The sequence below is a fragment of the Carassius gibelio genome, chromosome A1 (genome assembly GCF_023724105.1).
Source record: "Carassius gibelio isolate Cgi1373 ecotype wild population from Czech Republic chromosome A1, carGib1.2-hapl.c, whole genome shotgun sequence".
Taxonomy (NCBI): Eukaryota; Metazoa; Chordata; class Actinopteri; order Cypriniformes; family Cyprinidae; genus Carassius; species Carassius gibelio.
The window spans coordinates 27,035,933-27,063,684 of NC_068371.1; the positions used below are offsets into that span (position 1 = coordinate 27,035,933).

The 27,752-nt window shown below is 39.2% G+C and overlaps 1 protein-coding gene across 10 annotated transcripts; it reads right to left on the bottom strand.

The window, feature by feature from the left end:
- On the bottom strand, window positions 1-27,507 carry LOC128017076 (catenin delta-1-like). Of its 10 annotated transcripts, none has more exons than XM_052602238.1 (21): window positions 27,364-27,507; window positions 17,543-17,694; window positions 15,234-15,305; window positions 14,636-14,761; window positions 14,268-14,548; window positions 13,906-14,181; window positions 13,275-13,530; window positions 12,884-13,106; window positions 11,753-11,945; window positions 10,939-11,056; window positions 10,320-10,473; window positions 9,917-9,934; window positions 8,782-8,847; window positions 8,556-8,683; window positions 8,319-8,469; window positions 8,012-8,207; window positions 7,714-7,904; window positions 7,532-7,585; window positions 7,114-7,196; window positions 6,721-6,818; window positions 1-2,189 (listed from the first exon to the last, which is right to left on the bottom strand). In XM_052602238.1, the coding sequence occupies exons 2-20, from the start codon at window positions 17,687-17,689 to the stop codon at window positions 6,759-6,761; spliced, it is 2,793 nt and encodes a 930-aa protein (XP_052458198.1). In that variant the 5' UTR covers window positions 17,690-17,694; window positions 27,364-27,507; the 3' UTR covers window positions 1-2,189; window positions 6,721-6,758. The 10 variants fall into 10 exon arrangements, with proteins under 10 accessions (XP_052458198.1, XP_052458187.1, XP_052458229.1 ...); XM_052602227.1 differs by lacking the exon at window positions 27,364-27,507 and adding an exon at window positions 27,077-27,357; XM_052602269.1 differs by lacking the exon at window positions 17,543-17,694 and having other exon boundaries at window positions 27,364-27,504.
- Window positions 27,508-27,752: the final 245 nt, after the last annotated feature.

Below are 27,752 nucleotides of genomic sequence, written 5' to 3' on the forward strand. Positions count from 1 at the left end.
TTCACTGTCAGAATCTTGAGAATTTTTTTTTTATTACAAAACAAAAACAAAAAACAGTATTGCTAAGTTACACGTTCAATCCATGAGAGAAAAGGTGCAATTTTTAAGACCAAATGTAAAGTGTTGAAATATAGGAATTATGAATCAAGATCCACGCTAGTGTTGTAGAAACATGTCAACTAACAGCACGACACAAAGATTTTTTTCTTTCGTCTTTAATTAAAAGATATGAACTGTAAATGCATTTATTTAAAAAATAAAACTGATTGCATATGCATTCACCCACAACACCCCAAAAAAACAAAATCAGCCCCAATCATAAAATATAGAAAAGAACAACAGGACAAAAACCAAAAAGAAAAACAATATAATTAAAATTAACAAATATTCTCTGGTATATATAGTTAAATGTGCTTTTATTTTACCTATATTAAATTTCTCATCAAGCCAGAATCAATATCGGTCTAAATCCTGCCTGAAAGAGATGCATTTTTTTGTAATTAAAAGATTAATTAATCTGCCTCCTTCCACATTAAACAATTGATTGATTCCTCAAACTTGTGAACACCCAGGACTCAGACTTCTGGCTCACATCCATTTAGTCAACAGCCAACCTTTCTTTTACTGACTACAGTGTCTCGGAGGATTGGATTGGGATTGGCAGACAGGGAATTAAAAAGGCATTATGGGGAAAAAAAACCTTAAAATAAAAAATAAAAATCCACTGACTCCTAGTGCTAAAGTTTCCATCCAGTAAATATCTACAACAGACTTACTGTGCATTTTGAATATGCAGTCTAAGAAACAAGCACTGTACTTATGGATCTCAAAAGAAAAGAAAAAACAATGCATATACATCCTCAAATGTACACTCGTTCACTCTCTACACAGACAGGCACTGAAACCAAGAGGCAGAAAGGTGGTCGAATGTCCCTGTTTTCCGCTCATCACTCACACACACACACACAACGCACTGAGCAAGCGAGGCACTCCAAGTCTGCAGAGTGGATCTGTGAGACGCGGTCATATTTACACATTCATTTATATTCAGACAAAAATGAAAATGCACAAACCAGGTCCACCAGCAGGGCAGATTCACAAAGTACTGAAAAGTAGGAGCACCGATCTAAGACCAGGTCTGCAATTTGTCTCAACGTTAATAGCTTTATTTTTTGTATCTTCTCTTCTGTGGCTATGTAATTGTATTTATTAAGAATGATGGGTGAGTTACTTTTGAGTTTCCACACAAAAAAAATCTTACCGTTGTCAGTGACAATTTCAAATACCAAACCAAAGGGGGGAATTATTATTTTTTTGTTTTTCGCAAAACAGCTCTCCCACTCTGGAATGCTTTGCAAATTTGACAACGGATGGACTATGAAAAAAACTAAACCATACTCATCTACAACTAGAGAACTTTCTTGAATGCTACTAGTTAAAAAAAAAAAAAAAAAAAATCTACTCCGATATCCCTCTGCCTCTTTTGTAATGCTTTATCAAGGCTTTCAAAACAAACCCTTCCTAGAGACTGAACACTCCATGAGAACATCCAAAAAAACACAGACGGATAACTAAAGGGGAATTGGTGGTCATCTAGTGCTTTCAGAAAACAATGACCAAAGAAAGAAGAAAAAAAAAAAAAAAAGGCGGCCTCATGCCCGTTGCAATGCACCGATGAGACACAAAACTTACTGAGAAATTCTATATACATTGTTTTCTGCAGGCCACATGACTGATGAAATTTGGCATGACATTTTTTCAATGTGAACCACAAAGCAGGATGAAGCAAAATAATCAAACACCAAATGCCATAATATACTAGTGTTCTAATAGATGCATAAGCATAAAAAAAGAAACAAAAAGGAAATGATTTATGAAGCTTGAAAAGCTGGGGATGTGACTGGATAGAGTTTGTAGTCCCTAGTGTTTCCATGTTTTGACATAAAAAGAGAGTGGCATGGACCAAAATCGAGAAAAGAATTCATGGTGTCTATTTTAAGTAGTGGCTGTTTGCAATCACATTGATCTCAATGAGAGCAGGAGAGTGACAACATGAGAAATGTTGAAAACTACCGAACGGTCATTGGTATTAGTGGCTATTGTCCCAGAAGTGATGAGATCAGATGCTCAGCAGGGACAGTAGGCAGGAGGAGGAAACTCACGGCGGGTGATGCACACGATCAAATTTTCTGTGGAAAGAAATCAGATGAGTTGTGAAGGTCAAGCGTGGAATTATATTAGGTTTACTAATAAAAAGGTAATATGTCTGTTGCGATGGGAATTTGTCACATCACCCATTTTATATGGCAAAGTGATGACGGATACAACCATTGAAACATCAGTCATGTGACCAAAGTGGACACATGAGAGGAAGAGATCAGTGTTGGGGAGAAACTAACTGAAAAGTGGAAATGATACTAATGGCACATTGAGCTGGTTTTTGAATTTTAATTTGATTAATTTATTTTTGAAAATTAATTTATATTTATAATTTTTTTTTTTTTTATGTTGACTTAAGCCATCTGTTTTTGACTTCAGTTGTTCAATGTAAATGTTTCAATTGAAAGTTTTCATCGTATTTGGCATCCTTGTTTTTGTACAAGATAAATAGAGCTCTAATGAAAAATTGAATATAAGAATACATAAAACAAGAATCGAATGCGATTTTCATGCACATCTCATCAGTAAAGACGCTCGTGTAATTAGAAGTATTATCTCCAGCACGTGTTTTCACAATAAATCCTGCCCTGTTGCTTCTCAAAACTAGTCCAAAACAAATCGCGATTCCAGGAGGTTCCCAGATAAAAAAAAAATTGCTTCCCGGGATTCAAATATAAGGTTTTTTTTTTGGCATGGTTGTCTTGTAACAACATGAAAAACTACCGCAGACTTGGCAACACTGGTTCAGGTGGAGCGGCAATTACTACACAAGAGCTGTAGTCTACCGACAACTAACACAAAATCGCTTTCAAAATCGACAAAGAATCGCCACCCTTTTTAAAATCGATTTTGTATAGATTAGGGATGTCAAATTTCGATTATTTCCATGATCGATCGTCGTTTAAATTAACGATCAATTAATCGATTAATCGTTAACCATAATACTGCAAAATGCGTCTATTGCAGGCACGCAGTCAGCGGTATGACAGGATGTGCAAAAGCCACACACACAAAACGCTTTCTCACTTGAATTAAAGAGGTTTTAGTCTGAATAAAACGATGCTAGTAGCAGGATTATAAAATGAATAGATGCGATTATGATCATTTGATAAAATGAAGAGAGCGCGCCATACTTTTGAGGTCATTTTACTTTGTTGACAGTTTCCAATCCCGCACGGAGAACGCTGAACGCACATCTTTAAATGGTTTTGTGCTGCTCGTTGTTGTATTTTAAAGCACAATTGCAATGTTTTCAACTGACATTATTGTATAAAATTATCCGAAATGTGGAGCGCGTGTGACTGCGCTGCACATTAAGTGAACTACATCGGCGCTGCTGCACCAAAACACAGTTGCTCACATTAATTTGATCCTGCTGGATTCTGTCCTAGAAAATGTCAGATTTTTAAAAATCCGGCATACAGCGCATTAGATCGTGAGGCCGGTGACACACTGGAAGCGTGGCGCAAGCGTCTCAGCCGCGTGGCGTGTCGGTTTTTAATTCGGCTCCCATGTTAACAGGTTAGAGCTTACAGACCGCCTGCGTGAGACGCGCGCCGCGCGGCAAACGCTTGCATGCTAGAAATAGAACCGACGCCTATTTTTACCGCGACACGCGCGCGTGTTGGAAGCGTTTCCAGGCAAAATATAATAGGAAAATGTGTTTAAATGTCATTTTGTACACAAATACATATGAATTCCTGATATTTTAAAATATTTGAAAGTCTATAGGTTGACATAAATTCAGATATAAATGTAATAAAAAAATAATTATCGATTTTCAAATATTGCACCTGTCAAACATAATCTATTTCGCCGTCAATACTTTTGACGGTGTCCTTTATCAGGATGCGTAGGTGTAGGTGTGTAGAAAAAAGTATATATTGTTGTAATGAAGACATGAGCCTGGTCTGTCAACGGTCTCCCTCTACAGCAGCAGCGCGCCAGCTCACGCCACGCAGCCAGTGTGTCACCGGCCTGAAAAGTGCATGCGTGCACACGAGGATGAGCGAGCGCGGCTTTGGCTAGATTTATTTGGAGGTTATTGCTCATGTCTCATTCGGCACACATCGAAATGTTTCCATATTCGCAATGTATTTGAATGTTAAACTATTATTTATAATGTAAACTAGGCTTGTACTTAACACGCATTCGCATATAGACGGAAAATCCTCTTCATATGAGCAAAAACGTCCTTGGCATAACAGCAGAGTGGACCGGTATACTACGGTCTATTTAAACTGACCAGTGTAACCTTTTAATGTTTAGTTGACATTTTATTTTGATAATGAACAGACTGCGATGTAAGTTTGAATCGCTATAATATACGTGTGCAGCAGGCTCCGGTGCGATTGAAACAGCTGAGACATTAAAAAAAAAAAAAAAAAAATTCCGCAAAAGTGTTTACTTTCATTTGTGCACACTCACAATAAAAACAGAAGATTTGTGCTCTTGTAAAATAAAGCAAACAAACAGAATGCGTTGTCATCCTTTTTTTTTTTTTTTGTGAATTTATGGAGCGCCCACACTTCTGTTTTAAATCCGTTAATCTTAATTAGCCTATTTAAGTCGGATATATTTCGCATAGCCTATTTAAAAAAAAAAAAAAAAAACATGAAAACAAATTGTTATTTTTATGTTGGGACTATTACTTAGTAGGCTATAAATTTTCTTTAAAACTTCCCATTTTGTCCCAGGGCTTAGAGCCCTATAGTCAGGTCCATGCAGAAACTTGTGAACGATGGTCGGCGTCACCGTTTAGTGACAGCAGTGAATGCTCCAGGAATGTGTCGGTCACAGCGCCTATTAATCGCTGTTTTGAATCCAGCAATTATTTATTTAGAAATGATAAGATCTGATTATGACAAGTGTGGTATAAAAGCTTTGTTTATAAGAAGAATAATAGGTTAACTGGAAAATGTTAGATCGCGACCATGCTTTTGGACCCCATAGTCTTCATTTACGCGGCTTTGTTCTGGTTTGCCGGTTGGTCACGAATTTCCACAAATTCAGTATATTTAGGCATTGTTTCTTTTCCTAAATCTTCATAGTCTAACCCTCTAATTTCCCAGGTTTATTTTATTATCTTTCGCTTTTAATAACTGTTTTCGCATCTCTTACTGTGGTAAACATGGGAAGGGAAATTAAAGATTTCATGAATTAAGAATTCGTTCGATTTATTAATTTGTTCCCTTATTTCACTTAAATCATGGGTTATTTAGGGAACAAAATTAATTAAACATGGACAATTGCCACATTAATAATTCGTAGGAATGAATTAACAAGTTGTAGGAATGAATAGACTATCTGTCCTGTCACTGTGTCCCGCAGCCCTGCAAAGCGCACGATATAAAACGGTTATCTGATGAAATGATTAGTAACTACATTTCTATTGCATTTAATGTTGAAGAACTTTTATGTTGTTTCTATTTTAATGTACTTTAAAGTTTAAATCACATTAAAAGCTTAATTTGTACATTGTGAATGAATGATGATGCTTTTATATATCGTCACCGTCACTCACAGCCGCTCGCACGTGTTGAGTGCGCATGAGCCGCACGCAGCCCAACACTGAATCGGTTAACCGACCATCGATAGCCTTAATCGATTGCATCTCTTATCGACAATTAATCGATCATCGATTAATCGTTGACATCCCTAGTATAGATGGTCAGTCAATTACGGCTCTGTGTAGTCAATGCCAACCAATGTTGCCAAGTCTGTGGTTGTTTTTCATGTCCGTGGGTCGAAGCGACAATACCGATAACGTGATATTTAGAATTTTTACCAAGGCAACCATGCCATAAAACTTACATTTTAACCCCGGAAAGCAATTTCGGGGAACCTCCTGGAAACGCGATTTTGGACTAGTTTCGAGAAGCAACTGGGCAGGATTTGTTGTGAAAACCTGGAAACCATAATCTGAATGCACGTGCTGGAGATATACTTCTGAAAATCGCGCTCGATTTTTTGCACAGCCCTATTTGAGTCCATTTTATATCTTTTTTTTTGTGGTGAAATATTGACACTTCAGTCTTTTTATTCTTCAGTTGGTCATCCTACATGACACCATTGTTTTTGCACCAGATAAATTACTCGAACTGTTAAAGCAAAAAAATAAAAATAAAAAAAGTTAAAAAAACTAATTACAATTTGAGTCTGTTACCAATATTGCACTGTAAAAAAAGGCAAAAACAATTTTTACTTTTTTTTTTGCAATAAATTCTGACTTTTGAGTTGTTTTTATAATATGCTCTAGTTGTAAAATGTAACTATAAAAATATCTTTTAATAAATCATTTCAGTAAGCAGCTTGTACACCTAACTACTTTTCAGTAGCTGTAGCTTGACTGTAAAACTGCAGCTTCCCAACTACAAGCTCCTCCAAATTTAAACAAGCTTCCCCAACACTGGACGAGATTTACAAAAATTAGTAAAACCATTTCCACTCAAGTACAGAATAGCAAAATACTGTTAATGAGGGTTAGTACCACAAATACACAGAGGCGCACATACACTTAAATAAACACATGAAGGCCATGCAGAAGGTGGACACACATACCATGCCTGCTCATGCACTGAGTGGGGGAGGGGAGTGGCCTAACCATCATAAGAGTCCAACAGAGGCAAAGAGCCCCGCCTCTCCCCATACATTCCTCCCTGAGAGTCAAAGAGAAGAGAGATGGACAGAGGAGAAAAGAAAGGGAAAGGCATCGAAGAAGAGGTGAGTGATAATAGAAAGAGAGGGGCATGTGTGTGAGTTAGTTGAGGAGAGAACTCTTATTAGTAATTTTAGTGAAATCACAGTAGGTTAATAAGAATCAGGTTGTGTGGTGTGTGTAGGTTTTAGGATGTCTAGAGTGCTAAATTGCTTGTGAAGGAAGTTTAGCTAGAACAAGCTGTCCGTTGTGTGTAACTGCACAGGAGTGGATGTTCGCTTGCAGATGTGTGTTACCTGAGGTGGCTCTCTGTCAGAGCGATCCAGAGTGTCGTCTAAAGTGTTTCTCCGTCCTCTCTGGTCTAGCGTAGAGTAAGCGTCTGGTACCACAGATATAAAGCATTAGTCACGGATCTCACACATACATAGTTGGGGAATTTATTCATTTTTAACCCCCCCAAAAAAGTGATACTTTTATTCAGCAAAGATCAACAGTACCACTATAAATGTCACTATAAAGATTGTTTGTAACACTTATGTTTTTCACATAATTTATGTACTTTTGAATTTTATACATTCACCCTCCCATCGATTTAATTTTTAAAGTGAAAACTGAACCAAAAGGATACAAATGAAAATAAGAATTGTGAAAACTAAAACCACTGGGAAATGGGTTTAAACGTTCACTTTTGATAATAAAGTATGTGTTTTATACCTGGTCCCATGTCATTAAGAGGAATCATGTCTCGGTCTCGGTCCTGTTTTCCCCCTAACAAAGAGACCCAAACAAACAAAGTCAGATCACAGAAACACTGAGATGTATGCTGCGTGTCCAAACACCTGTTTGTTGCATAAACACACTGAAGAGCATTCGGCAGGAATGTGTTGGGTTCTTACCCCGTTCTATTAGCGGCAGGGTGCTGTCCTCGTATCCCCCGTTGCTGCGGGTGTTGTTAGGAGGGTTAAGGTTCACCATGAAGTCGGTTTTCTTCCAGCCGTCTTTCTCCAGCGTGCGGCGGAGCTCTTTGAAGCCCCACACGATCTGCAGCACCAGCCCAGCACCACGCACCTCCCGATCTGAACGGTTGCTATGAGAGGAAAATACAGATGATTGACATTCCCAGTTAAAATACTTTTTCCTCTTCCAGCTTCTTCCAATGTGACCAGCCAGTTATTATAAAGCACTTAAACATGCCTGTCTTTGTTGATGAGCACCAGTCTCTCGATGCCCTGGGAGCCGCGCAGGGTTTTGGCCGAATCCACGCTGGAGCCGACCACCTCCACCATAGTGCTGAGAACAGACACCACCGTCTCCTCGGAGAGCGCGCGCACCGGCTGACTCTGACCACCGCCTGGCAGATTGGCCACCAAGTTAGGCACGGCATGCTTCCCTACACAGAGAGAGGAAGAGTAAAATACACTGGGATTCATTCAGTGGGACTGTACACATATGGCTAATTAAATGCAAAGCTGACACAAGCAAACATCGTTTGCTCACATACCTAGCAGCTCACGGTTACGAGCGTCAATGGCCAGGTTCCTCAGAGCTCCAGACATGGCTCTGACCACACGGTCATTCCCATGACTCAACAGCTCCGTCAAAATCGGCAGGCCCTGCTCCTGTCTCATCACTGCTCTGATGTACCGCCCATACTGGAGAGAGAAGGAGCAAGAAGTAAAATGATGATACTGTCAGATTTTACCATGCTACTGATTTGTCAGAATGACTTTGTTCTCACAGTCCATCGGCCTGCACACAGGTTCTGCATTGCTCCCGCAGCGGCTTCAAGAACCGATGGGTTCTTGCTCTCTTTCAGGAGAGAAGTGTACACACGCACCACCTCTGGCTGGAACAGCAATTCATAACCTACAAAACACAAAGAATTACAGTCTATTTAATTACAATACCAGGCAAAGTGAAGCTTTCAGTGTAAGTATTCAGAGCATTCGAGACGGTCACTGTACCTTTGGCTGGTGTGGTTCTCTTTGGAATGTCAATCGTATCTGAAGCTCCATCATCCTCTTTTTTACCTGAACAAAACAGGCGGCATAAGCAACGAGTAAAATATAGATAAAGTGACAAATCTCATCTGCTGTCTAATGGTAGTGATGTAATTTGTGACGATTAAGAAGCAAAAGTCTCTAAAAGATTAAAAAATAGGGATTTTCTTTATACAAAGACTTTTTCTTCAGACACCATTATGACAGGGGCTACATTTGTTCCCTGAGAAAAACCCCATGTGATTTAATGACGGATGACTTAAAGCCCCAGTATACTTCAAAAGAAATAAAAAAACTAACTTGTCACGTAATTTCAAACGAAATCAGGCCAAAACAAAGTTAGTTTTAAGTTTGAATCATCTTGCCAACGCTAACTTCCCGAGGTACATTCCGACTGGTAAACACCTGCGAACGATCACAGATAAGTGTGCTCTGGGGCTCCACCTTTGTCATGGTCATTTCTTCAAGGTTAGACATAAGAGAGTGTGCATATATTTTAATGCATCTAAATGATTAAAGCAAGTGGAGGTTTGTAAAGAGTGAATGGATTTATCAGCAATGGTGTGTTCTGGCACCCTCTGGTGGTTACGTGTGAGATTATTTAAATGCAGAAAGCATTCTTGAAGGCCAGCCACAGTGACACAACAACAACAACAATAATAATACATTTTTGGGAGGAATCTCATCTCTTATTTCCTAGTTTTCTAAGAACAGACAGCTAAATTGTAAATTTGTGGTAAATGTTCTTTGTCCATGATAATCTAGATGCTTACTAGGCTTTAAAACTGAGCCATAATCTGATACTAGTTAATGATTCCATTTCCTTCGGATCAATAAAAACCTTATTTGTGTGACTGGTCCCCTTAAAATGCCTTCTTGCGTTACAAAATAATATAGCTCATAAAACGAATGTGAAATGGGATAAGACCGACATTATTTGAGCTTCCCATATCAGATCCACTTTCTGAACTTTGACCTTTAACAGGTTTAATAATGGGTTACAATGAGGTGAAAAATTTAAGTGATTCCCATGAAAGCAAAGCAAAGCCTTTACTTAAACAAAAAAATAGAGAAACAATAAAAAGAGAGAAAAGCTTACCTTTGGAAAACCACTCGTCTGTTACATGATAAAAAGATACAGATTGAAAGAAGAGACAGATACAGAAGAAAATGAGAGGAAAGGACTGTTTTGGCATTAAAGAAAACATAGCAATAGTGCCCCAGCCACCCTATAATTATTCAGCAACAAACCCATAAAGCACACACAACATGTGAAAATCATGCATGATACATCTTGTGTAAACAAACTTGTTCTGGCACATATCAAACTTCCAAGCATAAAGACTTCAAAGGGTGTACGATCTACGATTAAGACAAGGAATAGACACGGCCTCTTGGTTGTTTACACAACACAGAGATGCACTGGAGTTCAAAGATAGCAAGGTAACATTTTTATTAGTTACTAGTGCCTGTGTTTTTCTTTAAATCAATCAGACGCGCACCTTTGCCCTTTCGGGAGCTGAAGCAGCTGCCCTTTTGGGAAGGGACGGGGCCCTGATTGACCGGAATCGTCTCCTGATAGCGCTCGCAGCCTGGAATCTCCCGGTGCACCTGATAGGACAGATTCCTCAGCAGACACACGCTGTTCTCGATCAGCTGCACACAGACATAAGAAACAGGATTAAATAATAGTGCACGAGAATGAAAGATGACAACTACCAATGGCAAATAAAAAAAAATGGATATCAGCGATTTTATATCTAAGCTGATCCTAACTTAATAGTAATAACCTGAATTTACAGATTCTACAAAAATCAGTGCAAACACTTACAATAATAACACTATTTAGTTAGTAATTTTCCTTTATAAACAGTCAAAAAAAAAAAAAAAGGCAAAAAAGCGGAAATAGCTCTAAATACCTATCAAAGCAGAATTATAACAGTGCATTCAAATATGACAACAACAAAAAAATTAACATGCAGTAAAAATGACCAACAATGCTTTCTTCCCCCTTTGCTCTTCCCTAAAACCCTGTACTCCTGTGCTTCCCCTTCTTAAAAGAGCAGTGTTTTCAAAAGAGCACAGTTTTCAAAACCTTAATGGTCAAAGTTCAGAGGTTACCTTGTTGTCCACATCTTTACAGTTGATCTGTGACTGGACGATGTACATGAGCGAGTCGACCAGTCCGGTGCACTCCCTCAGCTTCCTCCTGGCCTCGCTTCGCTCCGAGCTCACATTCCTGAGAGCGAAACGTCATGCGACTAATTAGGACTGTTTAATGTTTAGTAATGTTTGGCATGCACAGAAAGTTAGAGCTTCAGGTCATCGCCTAAAACATTAAGCAAGTTTATACACATAGAAACTGAAGAGCTGAATGGGGGATGAGAAGTGAGGGTTAAAAAGACAAGACTCCGTTAGCTCTATTTAAATGTAATCATGGTGTAAATCCATTCCTCCGACTGAACCGAGTGCTTTCTAAAAGCCTAATAGGCGAGTGGGAGAAGTGAGGGACACTCTCAAAGAGAAGCACTCAAGGGAAATAAGTGGATTCAAAGATCACATTTCTCGCTTTTGTCCAAACTTTGTCCTGGTTCTTTCACAGCCTCAGAGGTTCTTGCTCGCAAACACAATTCAAAGCATTTCCTTAGCACTTCCTTCCTTTCTTTCACATAAAATGGAGTTTCCTCACAAACACACACAAACTTTCTTGACAGGAATTCTTTAGCAGCGCTGAGGCACACCCCTTTAACGTCTTTCATTAATCTGAATCCTAAAACGGTCCCTGCTCAACACATGCTAATTTATTCCTCCGCCCATCTCTCAGTGTTCCTCTGGTTTAACTGCTTTTGATTCTCAGCCTGAAAAACGCATACCTTGAATTCACTGTAAAGCACTTTGGATCAAAGCATCTGTCAAACGCATTAATGGAACGCACCTTAAGCAGCCGGTGGTGTTGGTGAGTGCCGTCTCCCACTCCAAGTGTCTGGGTTTGCAGCTCTCCTCTCCGCCTTGGTTCCCCCTCTCCCAGCCTGAGTGAGGAACCATCACCTCATCGGACAGAGCGTGCAGCGCGTGGTCCACGATCTCCATCTTTACAGAGTCGTGAGATGAGAGGTTCCACAGCGTGCCTGAGAGAAGACAAGCCATCAGTTACTACCAGACGGAAACTCATTTTTAAATGTTCTTGAAATGTCACTTATGCTCAAACTAGTTTGCATTCATTTCATTAATAATAATAAAAAAGTAAACATTATTATTTAGATTTATGACACATTTCCTTCAGAAATCATTCCAAAATGCTGAATTGTTGTTCTAGAAATATGCATCAGTGTTAAAAACCGTTGTGCTGCTTTATATGTTTTTTGAAAACTGAGATACATTTTCCAGGACTCTTCGATGAATATAAAAGATAAGCAAATATTTAAAACGGAAACTTTTTGTAAGCTAATAAATGTCTTCACTGTCACTTTTGATCAGTTTAATGCATCACCACTCAAGAATTAATTAGTAATACATATGTACACCATTTCTTTGAGTTTTCTGACTGCTGGGTGGGCTGATGGAACTACTCCTGTATAAATAGCCTGGTTTTGCATGTTTAAAAATGTGGAATATGCGGTGCAAATGGTCAGCAAAAATAAAAAAACTGAAAAAACTTTCCCAACTGTTTTTACATACAAATATGCTTGAAAATGCTGAATATACAATATTAAAAATAAACCAAGAAAATGTCAAATTCACCCAATTTTCTAAATGTAAAATTAAATATGTCAAATAAAAGGTAAGTGAAATGACAGACTTCTCTCTGGTGATGCATGGCAGATTTTCCAGTTATTTAGTCAGCTTAAACACTGCCCCTTTCTTACAATATCCAATGAACAACTGATGTATAAAACCAAGTTCCCGCCGTACATTTATCCTTTACTGATGATATGCTTCACTGATGTAGGTCACAACATGGGAGAAAACATCTGCCGCTATTTCTGTTGCACTGTGACTTTTATAAAATAAAAAAAAAATAAAAAACCTTCAGAATCTTGTTTTTTCAGCGATAAACACTGCGTACCCGTTATGGTGTCGGTTAGGTCCTGATCTCTCGTCTTCCTCAGTAGCCGCACCAGTGCGGGAATTCCATCACAGTTCTTGATGGCTATCTTGTTATCTGGATCTCGTCCGTATGAGATGTTCTTGAGTGCTCCACATGCAGCATAATGAACCTCCTTCTTTGGGTTATCCAGCATGGACACAAGGGCAGGGATCCCCTTCATTCGTCTTACATCTGACTTCACCTGCAAAGACAGAAGAAAAACTGAGTGCATAGAATTTGCATATTATACAACGTCATTTGAGTGACTAAAAACCTATTGACCCCAAACCTTTGAACAGTACTTTATTTGAGTTTAATATACTGCTATGTGGGCAGGCTTATGAAGCGTATTGTTTACGTGCATACTGACCTTCTCATTCTTAAAAGTGAGATGTTGCAAGTATGCTGCAGCGTTGCTTTTGACAGGGTCTAGGCGGTAGTTGAGCATAGCGATGACTTCAGGAAGCTCTGGCTGCCTCCATGATGTGGGGGCGGGGCCTTTACGAAGAGTGCTGTCCAATGATGCCATGCTGCCCCTCTCTCCCTGAGCCAGCGGAGCTCCTCCTCCCCAATAATACATATCACCAGCTCCACTCATATCACCATCCAGTGTACCCTCATACGACCTGCACGAAACAAACAGTTCAAACAGACTGATTTTAACCACTGCCTTCTGTGGAATGCAAAATACTATATTTTTTAAAGAAAGTTGGTAGCCAGACCATTACAGTTCCAATTAGCGTTTCATAGCATGGACCAAAAAATTATAATAAAATTAAATAAAAAATAAATAAAAAGTACTATGGGATCTGAAATTGTGTTTTTACCAAAAAAAAAAAAAAAAAAAAAATAATAATAATAATAATCTATTTTTTGTTTCACAGACAGACATACAGGTTTGGACCAACATGAGAGTGAGTAGATGTAATTTTTGGGTGGACTATTCCTTTAATACCTTTTCCAATCAAAATAATTTTCTTACCGTATAACAATACACTTACCCTGTCCGACGTGGAGGCGGGGCATGCTGCACATGTGCCAACCGGGGCATTGTGCTGTAATGCATGGGTGGTCCCATGCCATAATCAGGGTCGTCGTATCCCAGGCTCCTCTGATCATCCTCCAAGCCGTATGGCTCTGCCACAAAGCGCTGCATGCCAGAGATCTCCATAGCACTGCCCATACGTCCTACCTGGGGCTGGGCTGCATACGGGTCCAACTGCGGCCGGCTCTGGGTGCGATAAGCAGAGTCCAACGTGCGATAGGTATCCACAGGCCTAAAGGAAAAGAAAAGAATCGGGTAAATTATTTAGCACATCTACAATGCTTGAACTCATCCAATAAAAAGAAAATCAAGAGGCACCTGTAGCGGTCATCCATTCGTATCCCTCGGTTGAGGCTGGCGTAGGCTTCAGGAGGGACGCTGCGGTAATCTTCATAGCCAACTGGTGGTCCATAGTGGTAGTTACGGGGGACAGTAGCGGTGGGGTAGTCTATGGGGCCACCCGGTGGCCTATACACACGGTCCATTGGGCTATTATAATTGGGCATCCCAGTGACTGAACCTGTGCCGTCCAGGGAAAGTGTGTCGGAGACTGAGGGAATGACTGTTCGTGTGGTGGTCATCTTTGTGACCTTCTTTACCTGATGAGAGGAAGCGCCATCATTTATCTTTCCAAAGACAAGTGGTCATACTTTACAAGATGTGATAAGTTACATTAGCAAACTTACTGTAGTCTCAGTGCGCCGTGTGGTTCCATCATCACCGGTTTCAACTGAAATAATTGGCATCGACTCGTGGGGGTCCTCCTCGACTGTGACCGACTCAACAATATGACCAGGCTCCAACATCCTGTACTGTAGCACAGACACACAAACAAAGAACAATAGTGAACATAAGCCAAGAACAGGAAGTGTGTCCACTCACACAATCACACCATCCGGAGCATTCGTAGGTGCACGTTCATGACGACAAGTTTTAAGGGTCAAAATGTGTGCAGGAGGTCAGACTGAGACCAGTGATGTGTCAAAACTGATGAACAATAATTAAAGCAAGCATTTCAGTGCATTATATATTTTTTTGCCAAATAAAAAGGGGAAATGTGTTTTTTCCTGACATAAAAATAACTACAAAATAATATTTGAGATATTATCATCAGTTATAGAAATCAAAATAATGATTATTACTATTGTTATTATTATTATATTTAATAATAATTTTGAGTTTAAAAAGAATTATAAATGTAATTATTATGATTATTCTAGTTGCACAACTGTAAAATAAAAAAATAAAATAAAAAAAAATGCATTGCAGGCACACCATACTAACCTGAGTCCCGTTTATGTATCCGTCGCTTAATTTGAGCCGTTCTAACTCTGCATCACCAGTGACACGGCCGTTCTAAAGACACGGAGAGAGAGAGAAAATTACAACGGACCAAAAAAATTTAAAAAAAGAAAGGGCAAAAGAGACAATGAAGCAGTCATTGTGGCCTGTGATCAAGTCGGTGAACAATGCTAAACATTTAGAAAGACCACAAACTGTAGCAGGACCTTTAGTAAATACGGGAATGTATAAACATTATCTTATGAATGTTCATGCAAAGGATGCAGTGGAATAAATAACACATGAAACAAAATAAATTACTGGAGTTAATTGCACAAGAGAGACATGACCGTATTGCGGAAATGAATGGATAAATGAATGCCAGGAATGAGAGAAGGGGGATGACTGCTACCAGATAATATTACTCATGCTTTTACTTGACAATGGCATGCAGCACCATCCACACTTAAAACACAAATCCTCCACATGAAACCAGGAGAAGTGGGCTGCTGTACTATTCCCAGTCCACAGAGGGAGCCGTGAAAGTAGATGGTAATCTTAGCTGACAGGCGGGCTTGTGGGAACCTGTCAGCAGGTAGGAACGGAGCCTGCAGAGCATGTTAATATCTCCACAACTATGTCCGGCGAGAGCAGATACACATGCAATGACATTCCAAGCACTGCTGACCAGCTTCTTATCTTTACATAAATGTCTGTCAGTGTGTTTAAAATGTGTGCCCAAGATAAAATAGGAGAGACAATGGTTTTCAAAATAGTTATTTTATTTACTCGCTGCTTCTTCAAGCCATATGGTAACTTTTTGTTATAAACGATCCTTCTGTTGTGGTTCTCCGTATCATTCACATTTGTGTGGAGAATTCAAATGTGGAGCATCAAGATGTGCTGTACCGAGTTTGACATCAATGTCAAGCGCATTGGTTCTCTTGCTCCATATTTAAAAGATCAACAAGTGCAAATGACACTGGAGCTATGACAGATTGAAAGCCGTTCAATTAAATCAAATTAATCTGGCGGCCAGCATGTTTGGTCTGTTTTTATGGAACTTTATTTTAGGACAAAGTCTCTTAAAATCAAGTCCCTATTTATTACAATAAATGTAATTAATAAATAAAGTGCAACCTAGCCATCCTGCAAAAGATCATGTTCCGTGTAAGAAATTGAGTCCCTAGGGTTTGAAACCTATTGTCTTCAGTGAATGAAAAAGCAGAAATTACATAAAATATACATATTAGATGAAAATCTAAAACTTAAAAACATCAGAAATGCTGCCAACTAACTGAAATAAGCTTAAGTACTAAAATTACAAAAACTGACAATTTAAATTATAAATATAAAAAAAAGTTACAAAAGTAAAATTAAAGTGAATACAAAAACAAAATCCAATTATTTATATAAAAAAAAACTAAAATTCTATAAGTATATGAATAATGCTAAAGTTATTTTAGTATTCCTTCCAATTTTGTGAGATATGATTGTCTAACGTATCTGAGTGCCAATAGAAACAAGTTGTGTATGTGACTATCTAGCTCTGAATAAACTTCAAATCATTTTAACTCACACACGGTCGACACCCTTGAAGGAGGCGTGTCTAGGTATAAGCATGCAACCAATCAGAGGACTCATCTAGTCTAAACAATGAAGTAAACTGAGAAAGCTGAGATTAAGGCGATACTTAACATGTTCGTATTGAGCAATTTCCACTATAAGATAGAGCTTTTTGAAATCCTCTACACACAAGGCGGACTCATCTTACTAAACCGGTTTGTTATCTCTCCGCTCACAGACATCAGCGGAAGAGGGTTTTGGGGTTGAGAAAGTTTCAGTGATAACGGAGACATTGAACATGAGGACAGCGAGTAAACAGTGGAAAATTCCTCTCTGATGAAGAGCATTCATCCTGACAGGTTGACACATGTACAGACATGCGTTTGTAAGAACCAAATGGTTTACATTCAAAAAGTGGTTATGAGGTCACAAACAAATTGGAGACTTGATGTATCATGCAAGGTAAACGGAACTTAAAAAAACTAAGCATTCTGTGATGTCACACACCATAACCTGCGCGTTATGATGATGACAAAGGGTGGGTGGGTGAATGATGAAGAGAGGAAAGGATGCAAAAAGTGGGATCTGGTGACACTGAACACAACAGTGAAGGATGGGTTAATCGCCATGCTCCTTGAGGTGCCAACTAGGACACATTGGTGCAGAGTAATGCGGCAAGGGTGAGATATTGCAGAGTGATGATGCGGGGAACCCTGCCGCTGCGTGATTGGCTGGGAGGGTGTTACCTGCAGGGTGGGGAGGGGGCGGGGTAGGGTACCGGAGGGCCCCACGCTCCTCCTCTCCTCCTCCAGAGCTCGAGTCAGACGCTCAAACTGCATCTCCTGCTCTCGCACAGAGGCCAGGAGAGATGCCGCATTCTCACACTGCTCCATACACACTGAGAGAAAGAGGACAGGGTTACACACTCGCACACATCATGAGATCGAGCGCCTTGAAACACAGAAACATGCGCTCAACGCAGACAACAAATACACAGCTCAAGTAGCTGAGCACCATGTGACCCATGCAGTATGCTAAATCAAGAAACCGTAATAAGGAGAGACAGAAAAACTGTGAAAAGACAACTCGAGCGAGACAGGTGCTAACAAAGCACTTCAGACGCAGGCGTGATCGCGCTGCCACGGCTGAGTGACGGCACACAGAGGAAACCAGACCGGTTACCAGCTCGCAGATAGGAGAGTGATTCAGACGCTGTGTGAGAAGAGATCGTGTAGAGGCAGGAACGACGAGTGCAGACACAACAAGGAATGAGCCGAGGCCTGTTCAAATCAAAAGTAGCTCCACAAAACTGTACCGCAACTAAAGACGCTGTCCGTTCTGCTGTGCTGGCCTCCCTGGAAGCCATTTCACTGTCTGACAACTGGAAACAAACTCTCAAGTTAATTAAAAATAAATAAAAAATAAGCTCACCGAGGTGAATCACCAAGATGAATAGTAATATCATAGCACTTTTAGATAACCTAAAGTACTGAATCATAACATTTAAAATAACATAGCTTCAAAAAATACTGATACACGTACAACAAAAGAAAAAACCCCATGCAGTTATAATAATAGAAGATATTATTATTATTATTCAAAGTAAAACAGAACATAGTAGGCAGTATGTGTTCACTGCATCTACACCCTTAACTGGTTTTAAAATAAGAGTATTAAAAACAAACTTCTACAGTGTATTTTAAACAGCTGGAGATGCTACGCTGAAGGCTGAGAGGACAGCTTTTAATATTCGCTGTTAAACACAGAAGCTCCATTGTTAGATCTGGAACTTATCAGGATTTCAGTAGCGTGGTGTATAAATAACTACTTCTGTGAGTTCACACTGCATTTGCTCATTAACACCAGCGATCTGGGTGGGGTGCAAACACTGCGTGTGAACAGCAGATGGAAAAACAAAAAAAAAAACTCTGGAGCGCCGATCTGATCGCTGATCTCAGCAGAGAGATGTACTCTAAACCAAGACTGAAGTCATACAGGAAGCTGAGTCAATTCGAGCTACAGGTTGAGAGAGGTTTAAAAGGTTCCTTGGAAAAACTACAAACAAACAGAGGGCATGGTGGCTTTACACAATCTCTTATCTTACAGTAAAGACATGTAAAGGGAAGAAAGTTAGAAATTGACCTAAGAAATATTTCTGATCATTTCCAACTGAACAACCTTTTTTTTTTTTTTTTTTAACGGTTACAGTTAAGTCAAAGTGAAAGAGAAATAAGCCCTTACCCGTACCTGCCCTTGTCCATGAATCATGCTTCACTTCAAAGATAATCAAAATATAACTTGTGCACTAAGATGAAGGGGCCAAATTTAAAGACAAAATTCCAAAACAGCAACAAAACCACTAAAAAAAAAAAGTCTTTAGAGCAACGCAAGTAAATATTGACAGTTTTAATAGCATAGGAGTCACACGGGGCATTTTAAATGCAATTTCTTAGAACTTGGCAATCTTTGATCATTTTAGGCTTTGCTGCAAGGAACAGCATGAACATTCTCCAAAATCTGTGCAATTGTGTGTTGCATACAACAACAACACATGGGTCAGAAAAAAAAATTATATTTTTAGGTAGAAAATTCCTTTAAAATAAAGAACACAAGTTTCTTAATAGCTTGTCAAAGCACTCCAAAACAGGGGTCTTTAACTGATACCGAATCGAAGACCTAATATAGGGTGAATTGCCCTAATGTGGGACATTTTTTGCATTTCAGATTTCTGTGATATATTGCGATGTGTAACCAAAACATTAAATCCACAACTAATACCATTTTAAAAACCCCAGGATGTGCCCCCAGCTTTGGTAACCCAGAATTTCACTGGCATTCATGTATTTATGGGGGAGCTATAAACCCGAAACCTTAAGTGTCCCACATTAGGCAGTGTCCCACTTTAGGACAATTCATCCTAGAATCAATCTGTGCCTTGAATCCTAGCTCTGCAGGGATAGAAACTTCCTAACAGTCGCCACTGCATAAAGCACAAGCTCAACTGAGATTCCTAGACATCCACTAAACACAGGACAACTATTTTAAGGAGACCGCAAAAGCACAAAGATCCAAGAGTGAAAAGAAGAATCCCGAAAAACAAACAGTGGCTATCATGAGAGCAGAACTGAAATGGAAGCAGGAGTCAAGGCCAAAATGTACAAAACAGCAGCATAGGAAAAGCTCCGCCCCCTGACGATTCAGGCAGCTAACTCAACCCGCAACAAGCTCATAACCGCTCTCTCTCTCTCTCTCGGTTTGTGCGAGACCGAGAGAGAGGAAATATTTGCAGCTGTCTGCTTAGTGGTTAACTGAACAATAGGAAATGTGTGACCACTACAGAGAATCGGTTGAGAGAGCAGCGGGGTGTGCATGCCGTGGTGATTTTAGTTCACGGGGGAGGAGGGGGATTGTAGGTGGGTGTGATTGCATTGTCCTTGAAAACACAGACGCAGCAGTCAGTTTCAACTAGGACTGAAACTGTTTTCCACCTCTCTTTGACTTCCCTCCCCATAAAGCAAACAGATTCTCGTAGAAAGCGAGGAATGAACACACACACACACACACACATATTCCAGCTTGTATTGTGGCATGTCAGATCCTGTCTCAGTTCCTCTGGAAGCTTGAAAATAACTGGAACACATCCTTTACTTTCTCCTTATATGTCTCTCTCTTCCCTATGACATATGTCCTCATTCTTTCCTTAAGCATCTGATTGAAGAGTGTGTAACCAATGACTCATTCACATCTCAGACTGTTTCTCACTGATGCATGCATCAAGACAATAAAGACTTCTGACACACTTTTCACAAGTAAATCACAGAACGGAGTGTCTAACTGATATTATAAAGCTCTTGGGAATCCCTAAATCTGATTGGTCAATCGCAATATTCTGTGGTTAAATTATTATTATTTTTTTGTTAGTTGCACATCTCATTTCACTCTGTGGTCCCTCCGCCCATTGTCATTTCGGCTTAAACCAATATTACATGTCCATTTGTTTGTTTAAATAGTTAGTTATAATAAGTAGTTTGCATTATGTGAACTAATGTACAGTGATTTAGTCGTTAATAAACAGCAATAAACCGCATTCAGGATAACAGGAGAACATGGGGTGTGCTTTTATTCACAATAATGAACAGCCTAATGTACACAGTGCGATTATTCAAAAATATATATTTACTTGTATTACTTTTTTTTTAAAGCTCTAATTAAAACAGTATTGGAGTACATTTTATGAGAAAAAATGTCTTGCCATTTTGTAATTATTTCTAAAATTATGCTTCTATACCATTTATTTTTCAATGACATTGATTAAAAATAAATAAATAAAAATAGAAAGTTAAATGAAGCTTGTATGGACGAATTGTTCACAATAAGCTAATTAAGATGCATTTAGAAAATGTATAGGTTAGATTTCCATTTCATCCGGTAACTTCATAACAATAATGACACACAGAAGTGTCACCTCACAAACAAGACACTATGTAACAAGTTAATCAATGACTACACACACAGCAGTTTACCAGGTACCAGGAATAAGGAAACGTAGACTAAAGAGAAAGACTTAACGCATTAGAATTCTAAACACTGAACGATTTCATGCTGATGAATTCGAAAGAAATAATTTAAATACATCTTTAAAAAGGTATCAAATATACAAAAAAAAAGAAAAAAAAAAAGCACCGCATCATATTCTCGCTCTAACACAATACACAAATATTTGAACATGGCCTTGATGCCGTCCTCCCTCCATAAACGACATTTTTCAAATTTCGGACACAGCCTGCGCATTTTACAAATAGCCCTCCACAGGATGCTACCAGCTGTGAAAATTCTCATCTAAGGAGAAAACGGTCATCATGGGAAGACTCTTTAAATAGGTCTGACCCAGAACACCCTGAAACTTGGGCAAGAATCACAAAAAACATGATTTAACATCCTAGGGTTCACTATATGCAGAGTTCAGCATGCTGGACTGTGTGTCAGAAACCCAGCATCATTGGCACAAAAAAAAAAAAAAAAAAAAAACAAAGCAAAAAAGCATCTATTCAAAAGCCAGTCCATGATTCATAATGCAGCAAAACCTCATCGAGCTCTGCCCTGAGCTCTGGCGGGATTACGGAGACGGTGCCCTGTGTGACATCATCGACGCATCATCAAAACCATTAGAACTCTCATGACAGACGGAGGTAGGAACGGCAGTATTCCACATAAGCCGGAGTAACTGAATTTGTCAGGTGCTTAATCATTTGCATCCTTTAATGGGATTGCAGAAGTATTAGACAGCTAAGCCACTAAGCATCCAAGCTATAAACACCTAGGGCTGAGATAATTACAGTAAGATACAATAGAACAGGACACAGTTTAAACATTAAGGAGAAGTAAATAGATCTTGCTGTATAACAGATTGCAGCAGGCAGTCAAATATGATCTTCATATGCACGTGGGAGGCAATTCAGACAACAGCTGATGACTTCTGCTCCAAATATGTGGATTATGGGAAGAAAAACAATAAGCGGACTATAATGTTCCTTTATATGGAGAGACTTTGAGACAAAGTCAATACAGGTGTCCGAGTAGGAAAACACCAATACACACATACCAACATGAGAATTCTGATAATAGACCTTCATCAGTGTAGTCATATTTAATTTTTGACAGGAATGAAAACAAAGCTGTGTGGGACAGACATACAGGGTGTTTAATGGACTGTACTGTTGTTTAACAATAAAACCAACCGTTCAGCTGACTAAATGTCTTTCTGAGACAACACTCGGTAGACAAAAACTCTATAAAACAGTTTGAAAGTTTAAAAGAGAGTTATAAAATAACATGACCTAGGACTCTTATGCCACAGTGAAAACTGTTTAAGTCTATCGCTCACAGCCTTGTTTTCATTCTTGTTAAATTCAACATGGCGTCGAATCCTGACTACAGTGAATAGTGTAGTACTATTTCACCACACATCAAGCATGCTTCTGGGTTCCTGTTGACTCAGCTAATGCTAAAATGTAAAGAGCAACACCATCAGCACTGGCTTGGCTCCAGTCTAATGCTCAGTGAACTGTGGTACACATGCAGCCAACTGATCGGCAATCAGCCATGCGCTTTAACCAACTATAGGCCTAAGTCTAAGTGCATTCGGTTTGTTAAAACCTCAAATCATTTGAGAAGTATCTACTAACCTTTTCTGCACAGACACGTCAATTAGCCATTACGCATTATAGCTTTTACTTCTCATTCGGACAGCTTTAAGTCAAAGCGCAGAGACCCGGAAATGGGAGTTCTGGTGACGTAATGCTTTTTAAACATCAACCTGAGGGCGTTACTGGAGGTAAAAGGTAACGGGAGGGGCAGACTATCTTCTCTTCCTGTAATGACGTTACCTGGAATTTGAAAAACTAAAGTACAGTGTTGTAATCACAGAGCAAAATAGTTTTTTTCTTTTTTTTCCTCAATCATGCTTTGAAGAACTATTACCAGCACTATTTCCCTCCACAAAGTTATTTCCTTTGGAAGAACTGCAATAGAACAAGTGGTACTATTTTTACTTTGGCCAAATTGCTTTAACAGACATAATTCATATATTGGACTATTTTTGATAAAACTGAAAACTTATCTTATGAACATTTATGATTACATTGGAGTTATTCTTCCAAATGTATAGGGAAATCCTAAGTCCCTCAGCTCCAATACAACTTGCATAAAGTCAGCAAAACTATAACTCTTTAGCAGTTATTACTCCCAAACTGGGTCAACTTCAATGACAAAAACACATTTTTTAAAACCGAAATAACTTTTCTGAGACTGCTGTTGCCAGTAATATGTTAATATGTTATAAGACTAGCTGGTTGGTTCTTCTCAAACATTATATTAAAATAAGAGGTCTATAGTAAGACTTTAAAGAACTGACAGGACTGATTATAATATTTAATATTTAAGCTGCCAATGACAACAATGTTTAAAGAGATAGTTCATCCAATTACTAATATTTCAATTGTCATCCATTACTCTCTGTTATGATGTTTCAAACCTGCATGACCGTTTCCCCTATGGAATATAAAAGATGATATTTTAGGATTTTTTTTTCTTCAGTAAGTCAATGGTAATCCAAAATGTTTGGTTACAAACATTCCGTTCTTCAAAACATTAAGGTCTGAAAAAAAAAAGTCATACAGGTTTGGAAGAACATGAGGGTGTGTAAATTGTGACAATTGTCTTTTCTAGGTGAACTCTTGCTTCAAGCTAAAAAAGCTGTGGCATAATGTGAATTTAGTCACTGTCCCAGCATGCAGTGGAACGCATTATTGCTTCATTACCAAGATTACTACATATTAAAATAAGAAAACGTATTAAAGGGTTAGTTCACCCAGATAGCAAAATTATGTAATTAATAACGTACCCTCATGTTGTTTCAAACCCGTAAGACCTCCGTTTATCTTTGGAACACAGTTTAAGATATTTTAGTCCGAGAGCTCTCAGTCCCTCCATTGAAGCTGTGTGCACGGTATACTGTTCATGTCCAGAAAGGTAAGAAAAACATCATCAAAGTAGTCCATGTGACATCAGAGGGTCAGTTAGAATTTTTTGAAGCATCGAAAATATATATTGGTCCAAAAATAGCAAAAACGACGACTTTATTCAGCATTGTCTTCTCTTCCGTGTCTGTTGTGAGGGAGTTAAAAAAAAAGAAAGTCTGGATATCCAGTTCGCGAACTAATCATTCAGTTCACCAAATCGAACTGAATCATTTTAAATGGTTCATGTTTCTAATACGCATTAATCCACAAATGACTTAAGATGTTAACTTTTTTAATGTGGTGGACCTTCCCTCTGAGTTCAAACAAACCAATATCCCGGAATAATGCATGCATTCAAACAGTACACTGCCTGAACTGCTGTGAAGAGAGAACTGAAGATGAACACCGAGCCAGATAACGAACAAAACATTGACTTGTTTGAACTCAGAGGGAGTGCCAGCCACATTAAAAAAAAAAGTTAACAGTTTAAGTCATTTGTGGATGCGTATTAGAGATGTGAACAGTTTAAAACGATTCAGTTCGATTTGGTGAACTGAATGATTCGTTCGCGAACCGGATATCCAGACTGCTTTGTTTTGAACTCTCCCTCACAACAGACACGGAAGAGAAGACAATTCTGAATAAAGTCGTCGTTTTTGCTATTTTTGGACCAAAATGTATTTTTGATGCTTCAAAAAATTCTAACTGACCCTCTGATGTCACATGGACCACTTTGATGATGTTTTTCTTACCTTTCTGGACATGGACAGTATACCGTACACAGCTTCAATGGAGGGATTGACAGCTCTCGGACTAAATTGAAAATATCTTCAACTGTGTTCCATAGATAAACTGAGGTTTTACGGGTTTGAAACAACATGATGGTAAGTTATTACATAATTTTGCTATCTGGGTGAACTAACCCTTTAAAAGCTAGCAACAAATTAAAAAGGCATGAATTTATTATTTATTATATTCATTAATGGTCTCATTTTAACTTCATAAAATCATAATATTCATTTGAAAAGGTCTTGAATTCATTCAGCAAGATCAGTAATTTTAGCTACTTTATTTTTAAACTGCACACGTGTTCTTTTAAGGTTTTTAAAAAAACATGTTCAGCCTTTTTAATAAGTATTATTGATATTTCTATTATATCTTTGTAAGGTAATACACTGGTTTATCTTTACACTGATGCACACTATAATTCAAAACGCCATTGTTTGACGGTCACGACTCATTCTTCACTAATTGAGTATCGCGCTTCATCTATGGGGGGTGGGGGGGGGGGCGTCTTAAATCGGGCGAGTGTACACACGTATCGGCCTTTTCAGGTCAAGGTAAGCGAGTAGGGAAAAATCCCAAAAATTCCTGCTTTGAAGTCTGTCAGTTTCTGCTGAGGGTCTGATAGGCATCGCGAGCGGCTCTGACTCGAATGTCTCGGACGACTCGAGATGTAAAGCGCGCGGGCACACACACACGCACATAGTGTAACCTGCTGCTTCACGCGGGTTGTGTGTAAATGAGATTCACACAGAGGACCGCGCCTTTCCCTTCCCCCACCCCCATACACACCCTTACACTAAAATACTAAGTCAACAGGTTCCCAAACTTTTTTCCCGTAATGATTATTGCGTATACTCGATGACTCATCTGAACGAATTTCGCCATCTTCTGGGAAAAAAAAAGCCGTAGATATTAGTCAAAGTCAGCTAAACGTGAAAGAAACAGCGCCTTGGCACCTGTGAGGCTCCGAGCTGGTAAAGCACACACCTGAACTCAAAACATGTCAATCTCGACTCGAGCCAACACACTGTGCAAAAATTATTTTCAACTCCAACATTAACTCCAACTTGGAAATCCTGTTATTTTGATTTTAATTAAATCTACTAATTAGTTAAAAGGTCACTTGCGTTTATTAGATTTAATTCAAAAATACACAAACCCCAATGGATAAGATATTTCGCAACTTTAGTTATTCTCATCTCCATAAACAATGCTTTAAATCACTTCCGCAAACTCAGGTGTGTTCATGGGCCTTGACCCGCTTTACTTCAATGCAGTGAACGTTTCAACCTCACTGCCATTTATTCACCCACAGATGCAGTATTTTCGACTGTAAACTCGCATCAATAAAACATTTCGATAACACCTATAAATTAACTCAAAATATAGGACAGTACTAAAAAGTGCCAAACGGAGGAAAAGTCCCACTGAAACGATTGAAATCGTAACATTACAGATATGAGGCACTGACGCTCATCTAAATCAGTTTCTGTAATCATTTTCAGAAATTATGCATTGAACATGACTATAATCAATACAAGAACAGTGTCATAATTAACGTCACTTACACAACATAAAACAAAAGAGTTTTCAAAACCAGTAACGTTAGGTTAACTTTATCGGTTTTATTTATCCTGGATTTCGCCAGTAAGGCTGGAAAACCACCGAAATCACCTTCTCCCGGTTCTTCTTTCAAAAAGCCTGCGTTACAATAGCAAGAAAAGACTACGCACTCGAGCTAAAGGTGAACTTTGAGGAATTTCAGGGAAGCAAGCTCCCTCCGTCCCAAAGATCCTCCTCACGCTCGTGCCATGTCGATTAGCTCAGCGGCTAACTCCACTAGCCTGCTAACATGGAGAGCTGGCTAACTTTGTTCCACTCCTCAATTACGAGGCCAAACGTGGAAAACCAGAAGATCACAAAGAAAGCCATCAGACAGATCAGAACAAGCAGAAGAGTTTCCATAGAGTCTACCTTTGTTTTTGGTTTCGTTAAAGTCCCGATGTGAGGTCGTGGCCTATCGAAACGGGCTTCTCTATGGCCAGTTTCAGATTTTCCAAGCGGTAGGAAGTGATTGTAATTCCAAGCGTTTTCGGCTCTATATTTGGGCGTTCCAGCCCCACGCTACGCCAGACGCATCTGCCCTATTTTATGAGTTCGCTTTCTAACGAGTGGCCTGTAGTAATGCGTTTCTCCCGACGAAGCAAAACAAAGAAGAAACCTGAGATCAGCAAAATTAAGCAGTCTTTTTAAAAACCCACCAATCTATCTGGCTCCCCTTGTTCACTCCTCTCTGTGCTCGTCGTCCCACCGTGAAGCGTCTGACCCCTCCCCTGAGGAACAGGAGTTCACCGACACCGTTTGGGCGGGGACACGACCGACTTTAAATATGCAATCGAAAATAAAACGCGATATTACACTGCGAAATTGTTGTTTAAATGTAAACGCAGTTCGTCGTCCTGTGAATGAGTCAGTCAGACACCGCTGTCTCGTGCTTGATATGTCACGAAACAAGGACTTTTCGCTGCACCTGTGAACCTGCGACACTTCATCACCGATTGATTGCAATCGGGAGCTGCGAGAATTCCACAATATCAACCATAACAGAACCGTTCATGGTAAACAAATCGGAATACATCGGCCCACACAT